The 26,171-nt window shown below is 49.8% G+C and overlaps 1 protein-coding gene and 1 pseudogene across 1 annotated transcript; both read right to left on the bottom strand.

Annotated features, from left to right (window-relative positions):
• Positions 1-5,931: 5,931 nt before the first annotated feature.
• Positions 5,932-25,175, bottom strand: LOC100345639 (butyrophilin subfamily 3 member A2). The gene is made up of 11 exons (XM_070074811.1): positions 24,698-25,175; positions 23,535-23,597; positions 23,045-23,139; positions 21,569-21,916; positions 16,572-16,853; positions 16,263-16,463; positions 15,993-16,013; positions 15,876-15,902; positions 14,484-14,510; positions 8,865-8,891; positions 5,932-8,513 (listed from the first exon to the last, which is right to left on the bottom strand). The coding sequence occupies exons 3-11, from the start codon at positions 23,127-23,129 to the stop codon at positions 7,873-7,875; spliced, it is 1,659 nt and encodes a 552-aa protein (XP_069930912.1). The 5' UTR covers positions 23,130-23,139; positions 23,535-23,597; positions 24,698-25,175; the 3' UTR covers positions 5,932-7,872.
• LOC108177310 (ankyrin repeat domain-containing protein 42 pseudogene) lies at positions 10,934-11,618 on the bottom strand (annotated as a pseudogene).
• Positions 25,176-26,171: the final 996 nt, after the last annotated feature.

Consider the following 26,171-nt stretch of genomic DNA (forward strand, 5'->3'; position numbering starts at 1 on the left):
AGGAATCCAACTATTTCAGTCATCACTGCTTCCTCCCAGAGTGTGCATTAGCAGGAAGTGAGAATCAGAAATAGAACCAGGACAGGATCACAGCCAGGCACTCCAACATGGGACATGGGGGTCTCAAGCAGCATCGGGACATCTGCACCACATGCCCCTTCCTGGTCAAAGTATTTTATCTGGAAGAATGAACGTCTCCTTGCTGGAAGATCTGAGGCCTCAACAGTCCTGCTTCATTCTGTTTGCTGTGGTTTTCCACTCACTGTGACAATTGGACTTGGATCATAAAGAGGAAATTCATTGAGTAACTAGAACCACGCTCACGGTCTAAGCTATCTGCAGTTGAACTTGATCAGGAAATTCTTGTCTTCGTCTTCATCTTACTCAGGATCCACTGCTACCCTGCTAGCAGCTCTCTTCTTCCCACAGCTGCAGTGTTGACACAGAAGGGGATCCAAGCCCTCCCCTTAGATTCCCTGAATTAACACAGCAGTTTCTTCACTGGGAACAGAAATTTACAGAAGTGTGGAAAATCATATGTGTTTCCTCCATCCCAGTATGGAAGTAAACGAAGTAGACCATTAAATACCTTTCCTCTAAATATCCATCAGTCACTCATTTCCATGGAAAAGTTCAGATGGCCAACTTCTGTAGTCAAATAGAACAAACCCTCCCAGAACAGAGCTGGGGACCCCCCTCAACCTCTAGGCCCTCTCTCAGATTCATGTTGGATAATTAAACTCTGCTTTCTTGGGCACAGTAATTCAGACTTTAGTCCAATTCATATCCTAAAATAATGGAAAATCAATAAAAATATTTGAAGACAAAAAAGAGAAAAAAAACAAATTCCCATAGTAAAATTCAGCCTATCCTAAACCAGTCAAACAGCTGTGAACTTGTATCTTCTGCTGTTTGAACACAGGTGTGAACCAGCAGTTCTCATAACCACGAGATGAGAAAGCTCTTGGGCCATCAGGACTTGCCCCAGAGACTTTGTCCCAGGAGCCTGCAGCCCCAGCAAGAGTCTCACTGAGGAGTCAGGGCAGTGAGGGCCCCTGTGGGGCTCAGGGCAGCAATGGAGACTCAGCCCCTGGGGGAGCTCCATCCACTCCAGAGCCTGAGCTGAGCCCCTCCCCTGGGGGCCTCCCAGCCTCCTCCAAAGAAGGAGACTTGCTAAGGGGCACAGGGAGCCCCTCAGATCCCCACTCTGTGGAGCAGATGCTCAGGGTCATGTCTCCCCAGAGTGAGAAGTATGGAAAGAGGGTTCCAGGGAAAGAAGCTTGGGGGAAGGAGAAAATGTGGGAGCCATCAGTCATGTTGTAGAAGGAGACGTCCCCCTCACTGTAGTCCAGGAAAATCCCCACCCTGCGGGGATCCTGCCTAAGGGATAGAGCCTGCCAAATCTCATCCCATGCAAGGTAGTATTGTAAAACCACCCCCAAATCCAAAACTCATCATCTGGGGACTTTGTATACTGGACTATTCTTCTCATGTGCTCCCTACAGATGCCCAGAGCCCATTCACCGAACTATCTGCTGCTGATCTCCACCTGCCAGTGATATCTTCCTGACGTGATGCCCTCCAGGCCCAACACACTGTAGGGGTCATCCCTGCTCACACTAGTATACGTCCAGGTCACAGTCTTCTTTTCAGTAGAGATGAGAAGGTTGACATGGGAAAAGCCTGGATCCAGAGTGATAAACTGTGCAGAGAGATTTTGCATTAATACAAGGCCACTTCTGGCCCCACAACACGGGTGCACATCCACCCCAAGACCCACTTAGCTGCATGGGGGAGGGGCAAGGCTCCTGAGATAAGGGCTCTGGGACAGAAGCCTGTGGTCTCAAAGCAGGAGGAGGAACCAGGAGACCTCTCTTTGGGTCACACATGTCACAGAGACCTTGACAACCAGCCTGGCCTTGTTCCTGTCACTTCAGCTCCCCACCACCACTATTGATGGTGGCAGCATCTGTACCAGAACAGAGAACTGAAGGAGAGGCCAGAGCCAAGGGGGCCACAGGGAGGAGCACCCAGAAAGAACACGAAGTCACTCACAGGCCAGGAACCATAGCTTCCGCCAGTCTACAAGAGAAACACATTACATATCAGGGGTCTGCACAGACTGCACAGGTCAGCCCAGCACCTGCTCTTCTTACACACTGATGGGAGAGTTACAGGGAAATGTGTGGGAGACATTCAGTTGATGACTGTGTCTTACTCTCTCTCTCTCTCTCTCTCTCTCTCTCTCTCTCTCTCTCTCACACACACACACACACACACATACACATGCACACAGCAGTCTTTCCCCCAAGCCATAAGCTTAACACCAGAGACTGAGAGGCTGGACACTGACCAAACAGAAAAGGCATTTCCCAGATTTCACTCTCAAATTATGCTTCTCGGGTTCTTAAACACAAATCATCGTGGAGTCAGGTTTTCTTAAGCATAAATTGAAGAGTTAGAGGTCAGCCCTGTGGCTCAGTGGGTAAACGCCCTGGCCTGAAAGGTCATCATCCCATATGGGCACCGGTTCCGACCCACTTCCAATCCAACTCTATACTATGGCCTAGGAAAGCAGTGGAAGATGGCCCAGGTCCTTGGGCCCATGAACCCATGTGGGAGACTCTGAAGAAGCTCCTGACTCCTGGCTTCAAAACAGTGCAGCTTCGGCCATTGCAGCCAACTGGGGAGTGAACCACCAGATGGAAGACCTCTCTCTCTTTCTCTCTGCCTCTCCTCTCTCTGTACAATTCTGACTTTCAAATAAATAAAAAAAATCTTTAAAAATAAAAAATAAAAATAGATAAATAAATAAATGGTGGAGATAATAATTTCCAGCACCTCCATTTACATCAGAAGCACTGACTGAGCTGAACTTGCAGGCTGCCTGTACCCACAGGTGGAGAGAGGCGGCTACACCTACTGATGTGAACCTGGAGGATGATTCTCAGATGTCCCTGTCCTAATCCCTACACCTGTGGCTCTGTCACCTACAGGGAAACGGAGCTTTGCAGATGGGATAAAGGTTAGGACCTTGAAGTTAAGGTAGTTCACTGGATGATCCAGGTGAGCTTATCCTGTCCTAAGGGCATTTCTTGTAGAAAACCTGACCTGGGCTGTGGCACTGCCTCCTCAGCCCATATAGGCACTCCATGTCCTGGCTGCTCCACTTCCAAGTCAGCTCCCTGCTAATGCGACTGGGGAAGCAGCAGAAGATGGCCCAATTACAGTAAGGAAATTCAAGAAGCAGAATAACTCTATAAAGACAAAAGGTTTATTTTGGCTCCTGGTTCTGGAAATTCAAAATCTGAACAGCACAACACAGGTCTTTGCAAAGGCCCCTCTGCTCCATCACATGACGGCAGGAAGCCATGTTTCTCTCTAAATCTGTGTGCTCTTTCTCAATCCCCTGCTGAATCCACCAGCATTAAGCCATGTGGGCGTGACCTAAGGATCTGTCCCAGCTGAATCCCTGCACAAAGGCCTCCCCTCTACACACAATGATGGGGTGAAGTTTCCACTCCCTCAGCATCATCACCAGGAGACTCTGGGCCTGAGTGGCTGCCTGAGTTCAGAACACAGAGACCTGCACCACAGTGGCTACTGCGGTTATTCCTCTAATTGCTCCCCAGGCCAGCACTGATGTTTCTGACTCCTTCTTTACTGCCCATTCCTCTTCTTCTCACCCTCAGCCAGAGTGACAGCTCAGCAGAGATCTTCTTTATTTTTATTTTTTTCATGTTACTTGAAATGAGGACAGAGATCTCCCATCCTCTGGTTCCTACTCCATATGTGCAAAACAGCAGAGTCTGGACAAGACTGGAGACGGACGGAGGGGACTCCATCCAGGTCTCTCATATGGGTGGCTAAACCCACGTATCTCAGCCATCACTGCCTCCTCCCCGAGTGTGCATGAGCAGGAAGCCAGAATCAGGACTGGACCCAGACCCTCCACTATGGGATGAGCGAGTCCTGTCAGTGTCCTGCACCACACGCCCTGCCCTGGGCAGAGCTCTGTGTCTGGGGCAGTGAGCACATCTCTGTGTTTGAGGATTCTGAGTCCTCAATGCTCCTGCTGCTTTTTGTTTTTTTGTTTTTTTTAAAATTTTTTTTATCTTTTATTTAATGAATATAAATTTCCAAAGTACGACTCATGTGTTACAATGGCTCCCCCCCCATACCGTCCCTCCCACCCACAACCCCCCCCCTTCCCACTCCCTCTCCCCCTCCATTCACGTCAAGATTCATTTTCGATTATCTTAATATACAGAAGATCAGCCTAGCATACCTTAAGTAAGTATTTCAACAGTTTGCTCCCACACAGAAACATAAAGTGAAAAATAATAGATGATTTTTTTTAAATGATGATGAAATCAGATCAGACCTATTGTCATGTTTAATCCCAGTGAGAGTCAAGTTGGGAATTGATAATTAATTTTTTTTTTTTTTACAGAAGATCAGTTTAGTGTACATTAAGTAAAGATTTCAATCGTTTGCACCCCCAAAGAAACACAAAGTGAAATATACTGTTTGAGTACTCGTTATAGCATTAAGCCTCAGTGTACAGCACGTTAAGGACAGAGATCCTACATGAGGAGTAAGTGCACAGTGACTCCTGCCGTTGACTTCACAAATTGACACTCCTGTTTATGGCATCAGTAATCTCCCTATGCACCAGTTATGAGTTTCCAAGGCTATGGAAGCCCCCTGAGTTCTCCGACTCTTATCTTGTTTAGACACGGTCATAGTCAAAGTGGAGGTTCTCTCCTCCCTTCAGAGAAAGGCACCTCCCTCTTTGAAGACCTGTTCTTTCCACTGGGATCTCACTCACAGAGATCTTTTTGCCAGAGTGTCTTGGCTTTCCATGCCTGAAATACTCTCATGGGCTTTTCAGCCAGATCCGAGTGCCTTCAGGGCTGATTCTGAGGCCGGAGTGCTATTTAGGACATCCGCCATTCTATGAGTCTGCTGAGCATCTCACTTCCCATGCTGGACCACTCTCCCCTTTATCCATTCTATCGGTTGGTGTCAGCAGATACTAGACTTGCCCATGTGCTCCCCTTGACTCTCAGTCCTTTCATTATGATCAATTGTGAACTGAAATTGATCACCTGGAATAGCGAGATGGCATTGGCACATGCCACCTTGATGGGATTGAATTGGAATCCCCTGGTATGTTTCCAACTCTACCAATTGGGGCATGCTTGGGCTGACTTGCTCCTGCTGCTTTTTGATTGCTGTGGTTTTCCCCTCCCTGTGATAGCTGGACTTGGCAGCACTGATTAACCAGAGCCACGTGCATGGCCACAGGGTTCTGAGGTTGGACTTGCACCTGAACATTCTCTCCTTCACTGTCCTCTCACTCAGGCACTTACTGCTTACCCTGCAAGCAGCTCTCTTGTTTACTCAGCTGCAGTGTGGACCCACGAGGGGAATCCAGGCCCTCATCCTTAGACTCCCTGAATTAACACAGCAGAGTTTATTCACTGGTAATAGACATTTACTGTGATGTGGAAGAGCACGCATGTTTCCTCCATTCCAGAAAGGGAAGTAAACAAAGTAGACATGATGTTCCTTTCCATTATGACTCTGTCAGTCATTCCAGTCCATGGAAATTTTGGGATGGCAAACGTGTCATCACATGGGGCAAATCCACCCAGGATACAGCTGGAACCACCGTCCTCTCCATCCCTCTGTTCAGATTCAAGCTGGATAATTCAACTCCCTTTTGTTGGGCACAGTAACTCAGCCCACAGTCCCATTCACATCCAAAGAGAATTTAAAACCTGGGAAAGACTTTTAAAACCAATAATAATAATTTCTTTTTTGAAGGTTTTTATTTAATGAATACAAATTTCATATGTACAGCTTTTAGAGATATAGTTTTCCCCCCATTCCCACCTTCCCACCCCCACTCCCATCCCACCTCCTACTCCCTCTCCTATTCCATTTTTAAATTGAGTTTATATACAAAAGACCAATTCTATACTAAGTAGAGATTTCCACTGTTTGCACCCACACAGACACACAAAGTATAAAGTACTGTTTGAAGACTAGTTTTACCATTATTTCTCATAGTACACCTCATTAAGAACAGAGGTCCAACACGGGGAGCAAGTGCACAGTGACTCCTGTTGTTGATTTAACAACTGACACTCTTGTTTATGATGTCAATGATCACCCAGGGAACTTGACATGAGATGCCAAGGCTATGGAAGCTTTATGAGTTCACAAACTCCACTGGTTTTCTGACAGGGCCATATGCAAAGTGGAAGTTCTCTCCTTCCTTCAAAGAAAGTAACCTCCTTCTTTGATGGCCCCTTCTTTCCACTGGAGTATCCCTCACAGAAACTGTTCATGCAGAACCGTTTTTGCAACTATGCCTTGGCTTTCCATGCCTGAAATGCTCTCATGGATGTTTTAGCCATATCTGAATGCCTTAGGGGCTGATTCTGAGGTCAGAGTGCCTTTTAGGGCATTTGTCATTCTATGAGTCTGCTGTGTGGACTGCTTCCCATGTTGGAACTTTCTCTCCTTTGTAATTCTATCTCTTGTTATTACCAGGCACTTGGTCTTATTTATGCGATCCTCGAGACTTATGGTCCTATCTATATGATAAATTCCATACTTAATATGATCACTTTATCACATAAGATGGGATTAATGCCAGTTAGCTAAATAGGATTAGGGGTCTCATGGCATGTTTTTAGCTTCACCCTTACAGGTAAGTCTCTGGGAATGTGTGCTGATCTGTACAGCTCCTCCCTCTCTCATTCACACTCTTATTTTTAACTAGGATCTATTTTTAATTGACTTAATACATCTATGATTATTTCTATGTAAGGAGTTTAACCAATGGTATTAAGTAGAGGAAAAAGAATTTAAAAAATAAAATGAAATAATAAACTGTTCCTCGACAGTCAAGACAAGGGCTGTTCAAGTAATTGCTTCTCATAGTGTAAATTTCACTTCTACAGGTTTCCTTTTAGGTACTCTGTTAGTTGTCACAGATCTGGAAGAACATATGGTATTTGTCACTTTGGGACTGGCTTATTTCACTAAGTATGATATTTTCCAGATTCATCCATTTAGCTATAAATGACTGGATTTTTTAAACTGCTGTGTAGTATTCCATAGAGTACATATCCCATAGTTTCTTTATCCAGTCTTCCGTTGACAGGCATTTCAGTTGATTCCAAGTCCTAGCTATTGTGAATTGAGCTGCAATAAACATGGAGATGCAGATGATTCTTTTATTTGCTGGTTTCATTTCCTTTGGGTAAATTCCAAGGAGTGGGATGGCTGGGTATTAGGTAGGATTAAATTCAGATTTCTGAGGTATCTCCAAACTGTCATCTGTAGTGGTTTTACTATATTGCATTCCCATCAGCTGTGGATTAGGGTACCTTGTTCCCCACATCCTCACCAGCATTTGTTGTTTGTTGATTTCTATACAAAGGCCATTCTAACTGGGCTGAGGTGAAACCTCATTGTGGTTTTGAATTGCTTCTCCCTGATGGGTAGTGATCTTGAGCATTTTTTCATGTGTCTGTAGTCCACTTGGATTTCCTTTTTGAGAAATGTCTATTTAAGACCGTTGCCCACTTCTTGACTGGGTTGTATGCTTTGCTATTGTTAAGTTTTTCAGTAACAATAATTTCATAGTAAAATTCAGTCTATCCCAAACGAGTTCAAACAGCATCAATTTTTATCTTGTCTTTGAACACAGTGCATGAGTGAACAAATCTGATAACCACAGGAGGAGATGTTTTGAGGCCATCCAGGACTTACCCCAGAGGCTCTGTCCTAGGAGCCTGCAGCCCCAGCAAGAGTCTCACTGAGGAGTCAGGGCAGTGAGGGCCCCTGTGGGGCTCAGGGCAGCAATGGAGACTCAGCCCCTGGGGGAGCTCCATCCACTCCAGAGCCTGAGCTGAGCCCCTCCCCTGGGGGCCTCCCAGCCTCCTCCAAAGAAGGAGACTTGCTAAGGGGCACAGGGAGCCCCTCAGACCCCCCCTCTGTGGGGCAGATGCTCAGGGTCACGTCTCCCTTGAGCAAGAAGCATGGAAATAGGGTCCCAGAGAAAGAAGCTTGGGGGAAGGAGAAAATGTGGGAGCCGTCAGTCATGTTGTAGAAGGAGACGTCCCCCTCACTGTAGTCCAGGAAAATCCCCACCCTGCGGGGATCCTGCCTAAGGGATAGAGCCTTTCTAGGCTTAGTCCAGGCAAAGTAGCTAACATGATACCACCCCACAACCCAAAACCCTTTATCTGGGGACTCTGTATAAGTGCCTGTCCTTTGCACATGCTCCCTACAGACCCCCACAGCCCACTTACTGAAGGCCCCACTCCTCATCTCTACTTCCCAGTAACATCTTCCTGACGTGACGCCCTCAAGGCCCAACACCCTGCAGGTGTGATACAAGCCTACACCACTGTACTTCCAGGTCACGCTCTTCTTTTCCGGAGATATGAGAAGGTTGACATTGGCAGAGCCTCGATCCAGAGTGACAGTCCCTGCAGAGAGAGTTTGCAATAATCCAGGGCCACTTCTGGACCCTGAGGAAGGATGCATAACCATCCTCAGACCCACCCAACTGAATTAGGGAGGGGCAAGACCCCTGAGATAAGGGCCCTGGGATGCAAGCCTGTGGCCTCCAGGCAGAAGGAGAAACCAGGAGACCTCTCTGAGATCACACACGTCACAGAGACCTTGATGACCAGCCTGGCTTTGCTCCTGTCACCTCAGCCTCCACCCCACCACCACTGATGGTGCCAGCATCTGCACCAGCACAGAGAACTGAAGCAGAGGCCAGAGCCATGGGGGCCACAGGGAGGAGCACCCAGAAAGAACACAAAGTCACTCACAGGCCTGGAACCGTTCCTTCTGCCAGTCTACAAGAGAAACACACATTACGTATCAGGGGTCTGCACAGACTGCACAGGTCAGCCCAGCACCTGCTCTTCTGAGACAGTGATGGGGGAGATGTGTGGGAGACATCCAGCTGATGGACTGTGTCTCACACATACACACACACGGCAGTCTCCCCAAGCCATAAAGCTCAACACCAGAGATGAGAGGCTGGCCACTGACCAAACAGAAAAGGCATCTCCCAGATTTCACTCTCAAATTATGCTTCTCACATCCCTAGACACACATCATCATGGAAGCTAGGTTTTCTTAAGAATATATCGGGGTGGCTGGCTCTGTGGCACAGCAGGTTAAAGCCATGCTTGCAGCCCTGGCATCCCATATGGGCGCTGGTTTGATTCCCAGCTGCTCTGCATCCAATCCAGCTATACTCTATGACCTGGAAAAGCAGTAGAAAATGGCCCAAGTCCTTGGGCCTCTGAGCTCACGTGAGAGACTTAGAAGAATCTCCTGGCTCCTAGCTTAAAGTCAGCTCAGCTGTACCTATTGCAGTCATTTGGGAAGTGAACCAGCGGATAGAAGATCTCTCTCTCTCTCTCTTTCTCTCTGTAACTCTGAAACTCTGACTTTCAAATAAAATAAAATAAATCTTTAAAAGAAGAATAAATTTGGAGATCAAAACTTCCAGTGCCTCCATGAACATCAGAAGCACTGACTGAGCCGAACTTGCATGCTTCCTGTAACCTAGGTGGAGAGAGGCGGTTACTACTGGATGAAATGAAGTTGGAGGATGATTCTAGAGATATCAGTGTGCTAATTCCTAGAACCTGTGACTCCGTCACCTAACAGGAAAGGGAGCTTTACAGATAGGAGAAACGTTAAGGACCTTGAAGGTAGTAGAGTTCACTGGATGATCCAGGTGAGCCCAATCTAATTATGTGAACCCTGAAAGCACAGAACCTGCCAACCTGTGTGTGCCAGAGAAATTTATATGAGGAGCTAACCAGAGTCTGACAGATGCCTACATCTGGCTTCAAGACAGAGGAATGGGGCATGAACTCAGGTGTGCAAGTGGGTTCCGATACTGGAGATTCAAGTATTGGCAGAGGGGATGCAGACTTGCATGGGTTTTAGCCCAGTGAGTCCTGTCTCCACCTTCTGACCCTCAGAGCTGTAAGACAGTCAGCGTTCAGTGGAAGCCACCAAGGCTGAGGTCTTTTTATGTCAACAGATACCGGCTGTGATCACAGGTGCTCAGGAGCTATGCCCAGCACAGAGGAGGGGAACTGGCAGGAGAAGGTGTCTGGAGAGAGCATGAGGACTCCTGTCACCTGCACAGGGAAAATCATTACCCAGAAATTCCCACACACTGTGGTGGGACATGGAGGGACTCAGAGGGGCCCAGAGAACCAGTGGGCAAGGGAAGGTCTAGGGTAGGAGGAACAGCCACACAGTGCATCAATTTCCCATTCAAAACCAAGTCACCCAGCCCATGAACTCTACTGTCATGGAGCATAGCCGCCAACACTGCCCCAAGACAGGATAGGAACTGCCCCTGCCCTTCCTCAACTGACAACACAGGTGCTCAAGGACCAGCTGAGCCCCACCTCCCCAGCATGAGCAACTGGGAGGACTCAAAGGAGAGCACCTTAAGCCCCTCCCCAAGCTCCCCAATGCCTCTGCATCTCCTCCATCTGCTTGCTCATCCCTGGGGAGGAGAGAGGCAGGTGCTGACCAAAGCAAAGACTCCATCCACAGTCAGAGTCTGAGGAGTCCTCGGTGAGAGATCTTTACCTGCCTGGCACAGGGAAGGCAGCACGGGAGCAGTGGACACAGGCACAGTATTAGAAGGTTGACAGTAATAAGTAAAATGCACTTCTCCTGTGGTGATAAATTTTTTCCACCATCCACACCTGCACAGGTGCATTCATAGAGATTGGCATTGCTACCTGGGTTGATTTGCTTGATAGGAAACAAAATCACACAAAATGGTGGGGCTGGTCCATGTGACCTCTGGAAGAGAGTGAACACTTCATTTCCTTGTTTTTCAATAAGACATTAGTTGTCAAATAAACTGCTTTAACGTTTCTTCTGTTATCTGTTACATGTGTTTATGGTTACTCAGCGCAATTTCCAGAAGGTGCTCAATTCTACAATTTTCTTATAATCTCTCATCATGACATCTGTTTTATACTACTCCCTGAGACATCAGTCATCCTTGGCATCAGTGCTTCCCTAAACATCATGTCTTATAAAAATCTCATATCAATCTCATTCACGTCCTCTATATGGTATTTCTGTAGCCCCTTTAACAGCTTCACTGCTGCCAGGTGGGCAAACCTCATGGCCACATCACTGGGTCCCCTGCTTTGTGGTGACGTCACTGTCTGCTCCTCTGTAATGAACCACTGCAGACTCTATGTGACCTTGTGCAGCAGCTTTAAGCACAGCAGTTGATCCACCATCATCACACTCACTCACATGGATTACTCCAACCTCTGCAGACTTCTTCAGCATTTCCACATCACCCTTAAGGGCAGCCACAGGACCTGGAAATGCTAAGGTTTCCTGATCTTCCACATCATTTCCTTCACACTCAGTCCCCTGGATAAACTGTAAATGTTCTGCTTAAGGAACCTCTGTGCCAGCTCTGCTACATTTTCTACATTATCCTTGAAGGCTTTCAAAGCTTGTGCTCCTCTGCTCGTTCTACTGAGTAGGAATTTGAAAGAGTGAAGGTAGCCTTGCATGGCTGCTAATGAACTGGAAGGCTTCCAATGTGGCCCACAGAGTCTATGCTACATCCCCACTTAACAAGAAGCTTCAAGCAGCCAAGTCCCCCATGAAGAGTGGCCTCATGTACAGGTCTCTGTTCTCTCCTCAGTCACCCTGGGATCCTGGTCACCTTTGCTTAGGAGCTTGAGAACCTTCTCAAACTCTGAGCTGACACGAAGAACCCAATGCCTGTGAATTTCTTGGCACTACCAAACTTTGGAGAGGAGAATAGTAGGGAACAAGTAAATTACTTTGCCAGTCATATAAGAGATTTTAAGTGTTGGGACGAGATAGCCAGGCTACCAAATGCTATCCCATCTTTAAGAGTATATATTGTTAGTAATGAACAGGAGTCCCTCACACTCCACTTTGGAGCATTATTTGTGAAGTGAAAGAGCATCCATGAGTTGCAGTGGGATGTGAAGGTCTGCATCCACGGTCATCTTGAGCTGCTGGGTTTGCTCCATTGATCATAAGAGCCTACACACAAGCATCCTGACCTCTGGCTGCAGCTATGTGGGCTGCCGTCCAACCTCTTACAGTTCCTTGTGTGATACCAGCTCCACACCAGAGTTAGCTCAGCTCTGGACTCTAACTTCCTTCCATTGTAGACTGAGGAGGGAGCACCGATGGCTGAAGGATTGAAGGAATGAACCAGGGGATGAAAGGACTTGCTCTCTCTCTCTCTCAAATTTTAATATGCTTTAATTTAGATTTTTCCTGAAATTTATCTACAAGGTATCAGGAATCAATTCTATCTCACACACCCAAGCCCTGTAAACCCTCCACACACTTCTACATTCCAACACCAGGGCTGGGCCTTCAGCCACTCCAGTCACTCTGAGTCACCTGCACAGCACTCACTCTCTCCCTCATCTCCTCTTCTCTTCCCCACACGTTCTTTTCTCACACGGTATGCTTGCCGTCCTTTTTCTAGGTAGCAATTTCTACTTTTCTATGTTTCTCCTTTTCCAGTCTTTATATATCACCTCTAAAGAATCAAACAGGGGCCTGAGCTGTTAACGAGTACAGTGAATACAGCATTCTTCTGAGGTGTGAGAAAATGGTAGTGAACAATCATATATTACATTTTTTGTTCTTGTAAACACACACACACACCTACACACACACCCCTACTCAGGGGCAAGGATTCGGTCTTCCAGCAAAGGCAGGCGCTAAGACATATGCAATTGATGTCAGAGTGCCTGGGTTCGAATCACAGCTCCAGCTCCTAATTCCATCTTCTGGCCAAAGCTCATCCTTGGAAGCAGTAAGTGATGCATCAATTTGGGTTCCTGCCAATCACGTGGGAGAACAAGATTGGTTTCCAGCTCCTGACATTGCCTCCAGCACAGTTCAAAACTTCCCAGGCCATTGCAGATATTTGGGGAATGAAACAGCCAATGAGAGTTTCTTTCTCTCTCTCCCTCTTTCCCTCTTTTCCTCTCTCCTTCTCTCCCTCTCTCCCTTACTATCTCTCTCACTCTTACTCAAAAAAACATATTTTTAAAAACATGGAAGGTATTTGGTTTAGTGGTTAAAACATTCACACCCACACTGAAGAATCTGGGTCAATCCCCAGCTCAGGCTACAGACTCCAGCCTCTGGCCAATGGAGACCCTAATGCAGCACTGAGGGGCTGAGTTGCTGACATGCATGTGGGAACCTGGACTGAGATCTCAGCTTCTGGCTTTGGCCTTGCCTAGCCATGGTTGTTGCTAGCAGCTAGGGAGCAAAATAGGAGACTGAATATCTCTTGCTCTTGCTCTCACTCTCTGCATGAGAAATACATTTTGTAAAAGAATTCTTTTTTTTTTTATCTGAAAAGCAGAATTACAAATAAAGAGAGAGAGAGAAACACACACACACACACACACACACACACGGCAAGGGTGGGGGGATCGTTCATCCTCTGGTTCACCTCCATAATGGCCACAATGGCCAGAACTGGGCTGATTCAATGCCAGGAGCCAAGATCTTATCTGGTCTTCCACATGGGTGAAGAGGCCTAACTCCTTTGGGCCCCTTTCCCAGGTACATCTGCCAGGAGCTGGATCAGAAATGGAGTAGTTGGGACTCGAACCTGTGTCCACAGGGGATTTTGGCACTGCAGATGGTGGCTTAACTTTATACACCACAGCAACATCCCAAGTCAAATAAATTTAAAGTTTTCTATTCTTGCTCAAAGTACACAAATGATGCACACATTTTCAGATATATCAGAGAACCCAACCCAGGAATTTCTCCATAAGCATGCCAGATGATCGTTCTCTAATTTAGAACATTTACTCAGAGTAACTAATTCTCAGCAACCACTGATACTTAGAGGAAGAAACCCAGGCTGGACAGCGGTCAGAGCACAAAGAAGCATAGAAGACCACATTCCAGGGCCAGGAGGACCAAAGTGGGCCTTAAAGGGAGGAATTTGGGGGTAAGAAGGACATAGATCTCATTCCCCTCTTAGTAAACTCTGGGTCCTGAGCAGCATAATTCCCAGAGTATTCAGGAGACCGGAACTTCCTGAACTACACAGTCGTTGTCCTGCTGCAGGCTTTCCTCACACCTGACTCTCTGTGGTCACCCCGCCAATGACAAGGGTCAGTTGAACAAAAGGATTAAGAAGGTGTCGTTAACCCTAACCATGATATACAGAGGACAAAGGGCCCAGAATGGAAGCAGAGCTGTGGTCCCATGGAGCAGCACCTGCTGTATTCTCTTGGAGGCTACAACACTGACAAGGAGAGCAGGAAGCCCAGCCCATCCTGAGTTGAGTCCATAGGTAGAGAAGGGGCAGGGCAGAGGCAGGGCAGGGAGGCAGAGGAACCATCAGCGTCACTTACCAGCATACAGCTGCGCCTTCCTCCAGGCTGAAAGGAAACACACCCTGGTGAGACCACAGCCACACCACCTGCTCAGCCCTCACCTGCCCTCTGTGCTGAAGGTCAGACTCTGCAGGAGGAGAGAGGCTGCACAGGAGGGGCCTCCTGCAGGTGCAGACAGCAGAGGATTGTGGGAAATTCCCTGACCACAGATCAGGAAGCCTGCAGGACAGCTAAGCTGCACCCCTGCCCCACTGCTGGGTGACTTCTGGCTGTCAGCTCTCTGTCCTGTGCCTCAAAACCCACAAACACTCCAGTGTCAATGGCTGTTGGTGAAGACCAAAACTATCTGTGTGAAAATAGTGTGAGAAAAAAGGAATTTACTCCATGTTGATAGTAGTTAATTAATGTATAGCATTTCTTGGCAGGGAAACTAAAGGAGGAAGAAGAAATAACATGGATATAAGGCCAACTCCAGAGTCTAAGGGGCCAAACATTCCCTGAAAAAATGTTTCTTAAAAAAAGATATATTTATTAATTTGAAAGGAAGAATTACAGAGAGAGGGAGAGGGAGAGAAAGAGAGAATCCTCCATCCATTGGTTTTCTCCCCAAATGGCCTCTACAGCTGGAGGAGGGCTGGACCAGGGCAAAGCAAAAAGCAGGAGCATATTCCTGGTTTTTCATGTGGGTGCAGGAGCCCAAGTACTTAGGCCATCTCCACTGCTTTCCTAGGAACATTAAAAGGTAGTTGGAAGAAGTGGAGCAGCCAGGACATAAATCGGCCCTCATCTGGGATGCCTGAATTGCAGACAGATGTTTAACAGCTATACCACAGCAACTCTAGAATACAATACTCTAGAGAGAAGCATTCCTACTCTGAGAAGCACTCAGCTCATCCCATCACATCTCCACACCTGGTGAGCAGCCATGTATTCTGACATTCATTTTACACAAGCACCTTTGAGGAGCAGGATAGGAATGATGCCACCTGGGTGGTGTCTTAGAAGGGAGAGAGGGGGCAGAAATCACACCCCCAAACTCAATGACCTCATGTGTTTCTCTCCCTCCTGTCTTGAACTCTCACAGCTTCTGGCATATGCCTTTGGTACAGTCAAGAGCTAAAGCTTTGGAGGATAAACACTAACAATTCTCATATAGGGCACAGGCCTGGACTGGAAAGAACCCCAGGACACAGGCAGACTCCATGCCCATCACTGCACACACGTCTTGAAGCACAGACTGCAAACAGTCACCCAGATGTGAGAGAGCCCAGGGAGCAGGGTTCTGCCACCACCACTGCCACTGCTGCACCCAATGAGGGGTCCACATGTCTGTGCCTGGACAGAGACAGGGAGGGGACAGCTGGGAACAGATGGGAGAGGAGACCACGGGACATCTGGAGAGTCACTCACCAGCCAGATAAGCTGCCTTCCTCTGACCTGCAAAGCAGCACAGGGAACAGGTGAACTGAGACCCAGAGCTTCCTCCACAAAGGGACAGGGGGACTTCAAGAGGGGAGCAGAGCTTACCGAGTTCTGCCTGGAGCTCATCTGAAACAGAAAGAAGCATCATGAACTCCCATTCATAAGAAAAGGAGAGACTGTGTGTTTGGAGAACCCACAGGAAATATATATCCTAGAAAAGTTCTTACTCCAGACACACCCACAGCTCCAGCCTCCAGCTGTCCTGTCTGGGTCTCCACAGCCACCTGCTCTGGAGAGCAGAACCCACAGACTCATCTCCCAGCATCCTTCCTCTCAGCACCAGCTGCCCCACCTGACTGGCCCCTGGCCTCCTACCTCTGGCCTTCAGGGCCTCCTCCTCTGCCCGCTGGTCCTCCTCCTTAGCCCGGCGCAGCTTCTCCTGTTTCTGCCTCTCCTGCAGCTTTGCAGAGAGCTCTCTCCTGGTGAAGCAGCCAGCCCCAAAGAGCAGGAGCCCCAGCACCGTCAGGCTCCCAGCAAAAGCTGCCTTCCAGGGAGAGGCCTGCGGGAAGAAGGGCTCTGGGGCCCAGGCAGAGACCCAGTCAGGGGAGCACCCAGGCCAACCCCGCACACTCAGGGATGCCTGCACAACCTCCAACCCTGCCAGGGATGAGAAGCAGCACTGACCTGGGATGGACACGGCCATCGCCTTCTCCTGGCCCAGGATGGGATTGAGGACAGAGCAGCTCACACTCCCTGCAGAGCTGTCTCTCACCACCAGAGCCGCCTCCACGCTGAACAGCCCTGCTGCGTCCTGGGCATGGGCCTCAGAGAACTCCAGGAACTTCTTCCCGCTGAGGTCTGTCCACTGCACCTGGGGCTTCGGGAACCAGCCCGAGGCCTTGCACACCATGCGGACCCCGTCCTGCTCCAGCCCTTCAATGTGCACTTGAGGGGCAGAGCCCAGGCCTGCAAGAGGGGAGCTGTGGAGACCTTGGAGACCACTTGGCCCAGGGCCTCAGCAGGGTCTGGGTGTGGCACAGCAACAGGGGAGTCACTGTGTTCCATTCTGGAGATTCCATGGGAGGGCATGGCCTGAAGGAGGGGAAAGAGCCCTGGGACTCATGGAGGCACAGAGTAGGGGGCTTTCTCCTCAACTGTGCAGATGGGAAGACTGAGGCCCAGAGAAAACAGGAGCAGGAACTTGACCCCAGGACTCCATCCTGAACCTCTAATCCCCTCACCCCACTCACTCCTGGGGCACCTGCCTTGATTCCCACTGCCTCTCTCTGTAAAATACTTCCAATACTATACCCGTCAACAACCCTGTCCTGACTGCTTCCCTCATATCCACACCCTGAGTTATCTCTGCCAGGTTTCCTTACAGACATGAAACTCACAAGTTCAGAACTGAGTTCACACCTGTGACCTATGTGTGATAATTGAGTATTAAATACCCGTGTACTTTATCCTTCTTTAGGGGAGCTGGCCCTCCACCATGCTGTAGCTCCTTCACATTCTGGCTCTCTGGTTGGTCATGTGACTCACTCTGGCCAATGAGAGACCAGCCCATGGGACTTAAGGAGACGTTTGAAAAGCACTTGTGTCAGTGATTTTGCCTCTGCCATTGCCTTAGGAAGGACAGGCCTAGGGCAGCCACTACAAGATGAGACTCCTGGGCACCGCTGGTCACCCAGCCTCTCTGGGAGACGCTGTCCTAGGGTAGCCACAGTCAAGAATGGGAACACACCCAGCCACGGTCCATGTGGTGACCTCCCCAGCTGACTACAAGAACAATGAGTATTGAAGTAAGATCTCTTTTCCCCGTTGAAAATCAGAGGAAAATTCCCCCTCTCCTCCCTTTTAGGGCATTAACATTAGAACACTGGGAACTATAAATGCTTCTCTTCATTGAAGTATTATCATTTTGAAAAGCAGATAGGCCTTTTGTCAGCTTAATGACCCAGGAATGCCTTCCTCGGGGACCTGGGAGACAACACATCGAAATGAAAACATTTTTGTATGCTTTATAAATTTTTTATATTTTTTAATTTTCACATATTTTATAAAGAGACAGTACTACTTTCTCCTCCTTTCTGTGGAAGCATCAGAGCCTCACTTCAGTAAGTGAAATTACTTCAGTTATAAAAATAGGACAAGTAAAGCTATCACTGAGGTTAGAAGGTTAAGCCTCTGACCACCATCCCAGCATCTCTTATGGGCACCTGTAGGAATCCTGGTTGCTCTACTACTGATTCAACTACCTGCTCATGTGCCTGGGAAGGCAGCTGAAGATGGCCCAAATACATGGGCCCCTGCATTATTAGGAGACCCGGAAGAAGCTCCTGGATCCTGGCTTCAGCCTGGCTCAGGCCCATTGCAGCCATTTGTGAACCAGCAGATGGCAGAAAAATTCTCTGTCTCTCTCCGTCTCTGCCCCCACCTCCTTCCCTCCCACTTTCTCTCTCTCTCTGTATCTCTGCTTTTCAAATAAAATTAATAAATCTTTAAAAAAAATAGAAGTTTGTTTTCCCTCCAGATAAAGCCTATTAACTAAGAGAGATGGTCACTACAATTACTAGGTCCATTCAGGGTGAGCTCTGTGTGATAAGCAGGTATTATATCTGCTTCAAGTCTTATTTGAGGATTAATTGTTGTTTATGTTGAAAACATGGATGAAGGCATTTGGTGCAGAAGTTAACATAACGCTTGAGATGCCCACATCCCATATCTGAGTGCCTGGGTTCCAGTTCCCGTCTGCTTCCAATCCAGCTTCCTGGATATGCACGCAGGGAACCAGCGGGTGAGGGATCAAGTGTTTGTGTCTCTGCCACCGACATGGGAGACTCAGGAGTTCTGGGATCCTGGCTTCCACATCCCAGCTATTGTAAGCATTTGGAGAGTGAATCTGTGGATGGGAGATCTCTCTGTCTCTGTGTTGCTTGCCTTTCATTTGAAATAAAAAAAAAAAAAACTTTTGTTCACGTTCTGGGCAATTTATTCAACAACCCTACACTTCAGACCACTGTTGACCCTCATGGTGGGCCCTCATCACATCATGAACAGGGGCCAGGTAGCCTGATAGGAGCCACCAAGGGCCCAGCAGCTGGGGCCACATCAGGGCTATAATCACTGCATCGGCCACTGCTCCCACCAGCACTGCCGTTGCTCACTGTGCTCTGTGCTGGGGCACCACACTCTGCCATGGACCAGGGACCCACACGTTCACCCACTGTGGGTGAGGGGCCCAGACTGGGGCAGATCCCAGCAGGACCAGACGGGGAGGGAGGAGCAGCTGAGCACCTGCCTGGTGGCTGTCAGCAAGATCCACCCTGAGGTGCTCTGCATGCCCTGCTCCACGTGAGGTTCCCACCCCACCCACCAAGGCCCATCCTTGGAGAAGGCTGCCCATGCCAGGAGCTCAGAGAGTGGCAGCTGGCCCCACACAGTGCCAGACTAAAGCCCAGGGCCATCGAGACCCCAAACGAAGCTGCTGAGTAGAAGGAGACTAAGGTCACAGGCAGTGATGCTGTTGGCCCAAGGACCTGGGCCATCCTCCACAGCAGAGAACTGGTCTGGTAGAGGAGCAACCGGGACAGAATCCGGTGCCTCAACCGGGACTAGAACTCAGGGTGCCGGCGCCGCAGGTGGAGGATTAGCCTAGTGTGCCACGGTGCCGGCCTCCATTCTCTTAAACGATCTGCATCTTCCTCCCATGCCCACTCTGCCCTGGGGAGCCATGGTGTGAAGCAAACACCCAGCTGCATAAAGCTAAATAAGACTTTTTAAAATGTGTGCAATGTATATTATATCTGCTTGGCTACACACATTTAAAAAGATTTCTTTATGTCTTTAAAACTTTTAATGGATTTCCTGTGATGTGTAATGTGTTCTGGTTTCGTTTTTATTGACCAATCAAAGTGTTGTCTTTCTCCAGTCCCTTTGCAAAGAGGTTTGCTAGGAAAGAACCTTGGTTTTGGTTTTATTTCCACAACCAGACCAACAGTGTGTGAGCAAACCCACCTGATACTAGACAAATCCAATACAGATCAGTTTAAATCACTCAATGCCCATTTGAATAAATATCTTTGGCCATATGCCACTGAGATTTCCTGGCTTTTTATACAGTTACTACAGGAAAGTGTCCTTGACACACAATCATCAATATTCCCACCACTGAAGAACACATAGCAGTGCAAACCCCTGGCAGTCTCGGCAGTCACCGCTGCCCTCTCCTAACTCTCTGTGTCCCAGATCCACTCACTCAGCTGGGTCTGCTTTCTGTCTTTCCCCCCTGTCTGGGCCCTGCCCCCACCCCACTGTGGCTGTCTGAGGTCACACAGTCGTCCTCAAATCCTCAGAACTGCTCTCACACCTCCCTCTGCTCACATCCCACTCACCCTCCTCCCAGTCACCTCAGTCAGTGCTCCCGCCCCTGCTCTGTTTAGTTTCCCCTCCATGGCCGGTGCTGCAGCTCACTAGACTAATCCTCCGCCTGAGTGCCGGCATCCCGGGTTCTAGTTCCGGTTGCTCCTCTTCCAGGCCAGCTCTCTGCTGTGGCCCAGGATTGCAGTGGAGGACAGCCCAAGTCCTCTGGCCCTGCACCCAGATGGGAGACCAGGAGGAAGCACCTGGTTCCTGGCTTCAGATTGGTGCAGTGTGCTGGTCGCAACACGCTGGCTGTAGCAGCCATTTAGGGGGTGAACCAATGGAAAAAGGAAGACCTTTCTCTCTGTCTCTCTCACTGTCTAACTCTGCCTGTCCAAAAATAAAAAAAATAAAGTTACCCCTCCTGCATGCAGACCTCAGCACAGCACACAGCACCTGCCCTGACCTGGGATCCTCCTTTCCTCTTCCTGCCTCCCCTCAAACTCCATCATCTGTGCCCCTCATGGACCACACACCCAGTGCAAGGGCTACTTGGTTCACTGTGAATGGCCATGGCTGCTGTGCTGTGTGACCCCTGCCTGCTCACATTCCAGTCCACAGGGGACTCTTGGGATTTCTACCACAGTACTCAGGGGCCAGCACAAGTGTCTATGCCGAATGACCTTTTCCTGGTCAGTGAGGGCAGTGCTAGTCCAGGAATATCGACCTCTTTATTGCAGTCCTACTGGCACATCCTGCATCCCCACATCACCACCCCCACTCACCACAGTGCCCCATGAATGCCCCGAGCACACCAGACTTGCTCCCATATAGGGTTTCTCTCTGGGGGCCCCACTGCACTGAACTCTGTGCCCCCAGATATCCACTTGGTGAGACACCTACTTCCTGTGAGCTGTGCTGCGATCATTAACCAGGCCCCACCTGATCCCTGTGTAGCACCAGGGGCTGCCCTCACTCCCTACCCTGTATTCTGTTCCCTTCATTTTCACACTTGGCCTTCTGGTATTTTTTTTTCTTTAGTAAATATCCCCTTCTAACAGCATCCAACCATTCATTTATTTCACTTTTTTGTTATCTCAGCCTCTAGAATATATACTACAAAGGGCAAGAATCTGCTTCACTCATGAGTCCCTGGTACAATAGGGGCTCCATATACAAGATTTATATTGAAGAAACAGATTGAGGCAGTGAGCCGTCTTTCCCACACATATAAAATGAGCTGCTTAATTACGTGAGTTTCCAATATTCCCAATATTCCCAAAGTGTAGATGTAGAACACAAATCGAGCCACTTACCTGCCACCTGCAGTTCTAGAATGGCCTCTGCATAGCGGCCTCCCTTCTGGAAGAAGCAGGTGTAGCTCCCATTGTCTGAAGCCTGGACCTCCAGAATGTAAACAGCAGCCTTCCCGTGGGTTAAGAGATCCCTCACCAGCGATGTCCGCACTGCGTACTGGGGCATCTGCTCCTCGTGCTGTTCCCGGCCGTTCCGATAGACGAACACCGCTTCTGAGAACTTGGTGCGGAACCACCGCAGCTCCATGTCCTCTGCATTCATGGCTGGGACCAGGGAGCAGGGCAGAATGGTGTCACCACCCAACTCTGCCACAATGGGATCTGAGGGGCCGATCACCAGGAACTCATCTGTGGACATAGAACAGACTGAGAACTGAGAGACACAGACAGGGGGCAGAGACACACAGACCACGGGGGAAGAACAGGCAGACCGGGAACAGGTGCTGGAAGATGTGACCCCCAGGCTGAGGGACTGAGCAGTGATGACTCTGAATCTGGATGAGACCCTCAGACCACAGGTTGTGGCCCAGAATGGATGTCACAGACACCCTCGTGAGCCTGGCCCCTGGCCCCAGAGTGTCCCATGAAGAAATTTCTACTCAGGGAGTCTCCACCTTGAGCATGCCCCAGAATCCACAGGACAGTTTGTAAACCCAGATCACAGGTCCCACCCCATAACTCCTGACTCACTCAGTCTGGGGTGGCCCAACAATGTCTAAGTGTTTGTGAGCAGTCCCAGGGAGCTGACCCTCCTGGTCATGAACCACCATAGCCCTAACCTGGCCTGGGGGAGGACAAGCCTAGAAACTGAGCACAGAGCACCCGGGGGACTCCCTCAGAGCTCCTGGGTCACTCAGCCACACCAGGAAACTCCCCACCTTGTCTCCTAAGTTTATTGTTTCTGTCTGTAGTTTTCTCCTCCACTGAATTTGAGATGTACTTAAAATGCAAATTTTCCTTCTAGCAGGTTAGGTTGTGACACCAGCATCCCATTTGGGCACTAATTCATATCCCATCCGTTCCACTTCCACAATCTTGCTCCCTGCTAATGCATCTGGGAAAGCAATGGAAGATGGCCCATGTGCCTGGCCCCTGCACCAACATGGGTGGCCCAGAAGAGGCTCCTAGCTCCTGTCTTCAGCCTGGCATAGACCCAACCATTGCAGCTGTTTGGGGGTTAACTAGTGGATAGATTTGTTTATCTCTCCTTCTCTGTGTCTGTAAATCTAGAATAAATTTTTAAAATTAATCAATTGATTAAATACCCCAAATCCCTAGACAATTGTCGAGATCACACATGCTCACTTTATTGGTGAGTGACTGGTAGTAAATTTTTAATGAAAAGTAATGGCTGGGGGAGCCCCATCGCCTTTCTAGAGCCTGGGCCCCCACAAATCTCATCCCATCCTGACTGAAAGGGCTGGGGGTCCACTCACTCCCTGAAGAGGACCCCGGGAGGGACAGGGACAGACTCACCTGCAGAGCCCCACGTGGGCAGCTGGGCGAGGAGAAGCAGGGAGGGGAGACTGCAGAGCAGAGAGGGGCGGCAGCCGTGCTCCATGTCCTCAGAGCTGGGGAGAGAGGCGGGGAGGAGGAGGCCAGGGCCAGCAGGCAGGTCAGCCCCAGAGCACCAGCAGGACAGGGTCCTCCCGTCAGCCCTCACAGCAGCAAAACCTTCCCTACAGCCTCAGCACGCCAGCACTGTGGGGCCCACAGGATCCCGACAGCACAGACAGCTGGGCCGGGGCTCTACCAGCCCTTCTGGGGAGACTGCGGTGCCAGGGAACCCTCAGGGCAGCCTGGGGGGAAACAGCCCCCCCTCTTCCACCCCAACTGAGTTCCTCTGCCTGGAAAATCAGGTCTCTTCTTTCTCAGCCCTGGGGCCCCACGGAGGAAACCATGCACTATGCACACAGTGCCCAGGACCCACCCCACCAGGACAGAGACCCTGATTCAGGCCACTCACCCTGAAGGACGACCACCTCCTGCTTCCTGCAGCTCTTTAACTCCAGTGGTGACCTGGGTGTCCCTGAGAAGCGTCAGAGACAGATACATGCTCACTGAACACCACAGACACAGATGCCACAGTGCTGCCCATCCCCAGGGACCCAGCACTGTGGCATCTGTGACTGTGGTGTTCACCTAAATTTGACCCCCACTCCCAGCCTCTTACTCCACAGGCCAGATCAGGGTCCTTGGTTCAGCAGGTTCCCACACAATTTCCTGCTGACATGTAAATCCTCACTCTCTCAACACTTGAAGATTTCTGTATGAGCAGCTAATTACACTGGTGGGAGTCAGGGCCACAGAGAAGACAAAATGAGCCTTCATCAGAAAAAGTTCTGGGCCAGCGCTGTGGCTCACTAGGCTAATCCTCTGCCTGCGGCGCTGGCACCCCGAGTTCTAGTCCCTGTTGGGGCGCTGGTTCTGTCCCGGTTGCTCCTCTTCCAGTCCAGCTCTCTGCTATGGCCCGGGAGTGCAGTGGAGGATGGCTCAGGTCCTTGGGCCCTGCACCCACATGGGAGACCAGGAGGAAGCACCTGGCTCCTGGCTTCGGATCAGCACAGCGCGCCAGCTGTAGAAGCCATTTGGGGGGTGAACCAACAAAAGGAAGACCTTTCTCTCTGTCTCTCTCTTTCTCACTATCTAATTCTGCCTGTAAGGAAAAAAGTTTCACACACTATTTGTAAGGAGGGAGAGGGAGGAAGCTTTGCTCTGGTTAAGAATGGGCTCAAGGGCCCCTCTGCTGGGCTCCCTGCATTCTCGGCCACTCTGGGTGACTTCATTGCTAGCAAGGTCCTTGGCCTTCCTGGGCTCAGGGTCCTGATCAGCAAATGGGGGAGGTAACAGCAGCCCCCTCCAATGCAGGGAGGGGTCCATGCCTTTGTGTCTCTGCAGTCACCCTGTGAGGTTAGAACAGGGCCTGGTCCCAGCAGACACTGAGGAGCAGAAGTGAGAGAAGTGAGTAAAGGCTCAGTGCTCACTGCTGTCCTGGGGCTCCATGCACTGAGACTTTCCCCCAGCCACCCCCTCCCACTGCCTGTGCCCCACCACACTCTCAGCCTCCTGCCCAGCCAGCTGCTCCTGCCTTCCTCCTCCTCCCCCACAGGCGTCTTCAAGCCAGCTCACCTGCTCCTCCTTCTTCCCAGCTGTGAAAGCTGTGACTTCCTGCAGGGTCTAACATTCAGCAGCTCCAGAAACTTCAGAGCCACAGAGACCCCAGCAGACTGCAAATCTCAGTGCACAACCCCTGCTTCCAGGTCCAATGCTGGGGCCCAGGAGACCTGACTTCCAGGAGGCAGTGGGCACCCAGGAGACCAGAGGAGCAGAGCTGGCACAGGTGCAGCAGCTTCTGCAGAGGCCCAGCCCTGGTGCCCCCACCAGGACCTCCCAGCCAGAAGAGCCAGCCCCTGCGTCTCCTTCCACCATCTACAGTGAGAGCTTGCAGAAGCAGCCTGGGCAGGGAGTGCCCTGCCCTGTGGACCTCGCTCCCTGTTGTCAGCATGAGTGCAGCGCAGGAGACAGCACCACAGCTGCCCTGGGAGTGGCTGCAGCACAACCTGCTTAGAGCTCACAGTGCCTCAGCCCCTCCCCCTCAGCCACCACCTGTCCCTGCCCAGCACCCAGACTTCCCCAGGCCCAGAGATGCCAGGAACTTTCAGGAAATCACAGAAGAAACTAAATTTCAGTCCATGACTATTTAGTGTCAGGGTCTGAGCTACACACAGTAGATTCCTGCAGCTCCTGTCACAGCTGGGAGCAAATACACAGGACAGGAGCCCTGCACCTCCTGATACCAGGAACTTCCTAGGGGAGGGAGGGCCTGGAGCTGCAGAGAGACTCTGGCTCCCATTCCCCCAGCCCTCACCCCCATCCCTCCCATTCCCCCAGCCCTCACCCCAGCCCCAGCTGCAGACAATTCAGAGTGAGAAAGAGCTGCCAAGGGCCTTGGATTCTCAGCTGCCCCCACGATGACACCACCTGGACACTGATCTCTGCCTGCAGCCCAGCCTTTGCCCTGAGTATCAGGCAGGAGAGGGAGAAGGAGAGGGAGGGGAAGAGGGAGTGCCCTGCCAAGGTGAGCTTTTCTGTAACAAAAGCTTCCAGGAGCAGATGAGCTCCAGCAGGAGGGCAGCACACAGCAACTCCCACTCCCAGGACCATGGACCAGGACTCCTCAGCTCCCAGGACCACGGCCCATCAACTTTAACATGACTGCTATTCACTAAGCACCAAGGGGTTCTTGCTTAAAGTATAAATTATCCTAATGCTATTGAGTTAATATTTTACTTCCTGTTAATAGACAGGTCATACCTCTTATCTTAGTTATTTCTAGTACTTTCCAAATAGCTTTCAATAAATACCTCAGCCATAAAGCAACTGTTAACCCAAAGTATATTAAATGGATTAGAATTTTAGGGGCTGGCACTGTGGCCTAAATGGTAAAACCACTGCCTGCAGTGCCAAATCTCATATAGGTGCCGGTTCGAGTCCTGGATGCTCCACTTCTGATCCTGCTCTCTGCTGATGGCCTTGGAAAGCAGTGGAGAATGGCCCAAATGCTCGGGCCCCTGCACCCACAAGGGAGACCTGGGAAGCCCCT

This window comes from Oryctolagus cuniculus, chromosome 5, assembly GCF_964237555.1.
Source record: "Oryctolagus cuniculus chromosome 5, mOryCun1.1, whole genome shotgun sequence".
NCBI lineage: Eukaryota > Metazoa > Chordata > Mammalia > Lagomorpha > Leporidae > Oryctolagus > Oryctolagus cuniculus.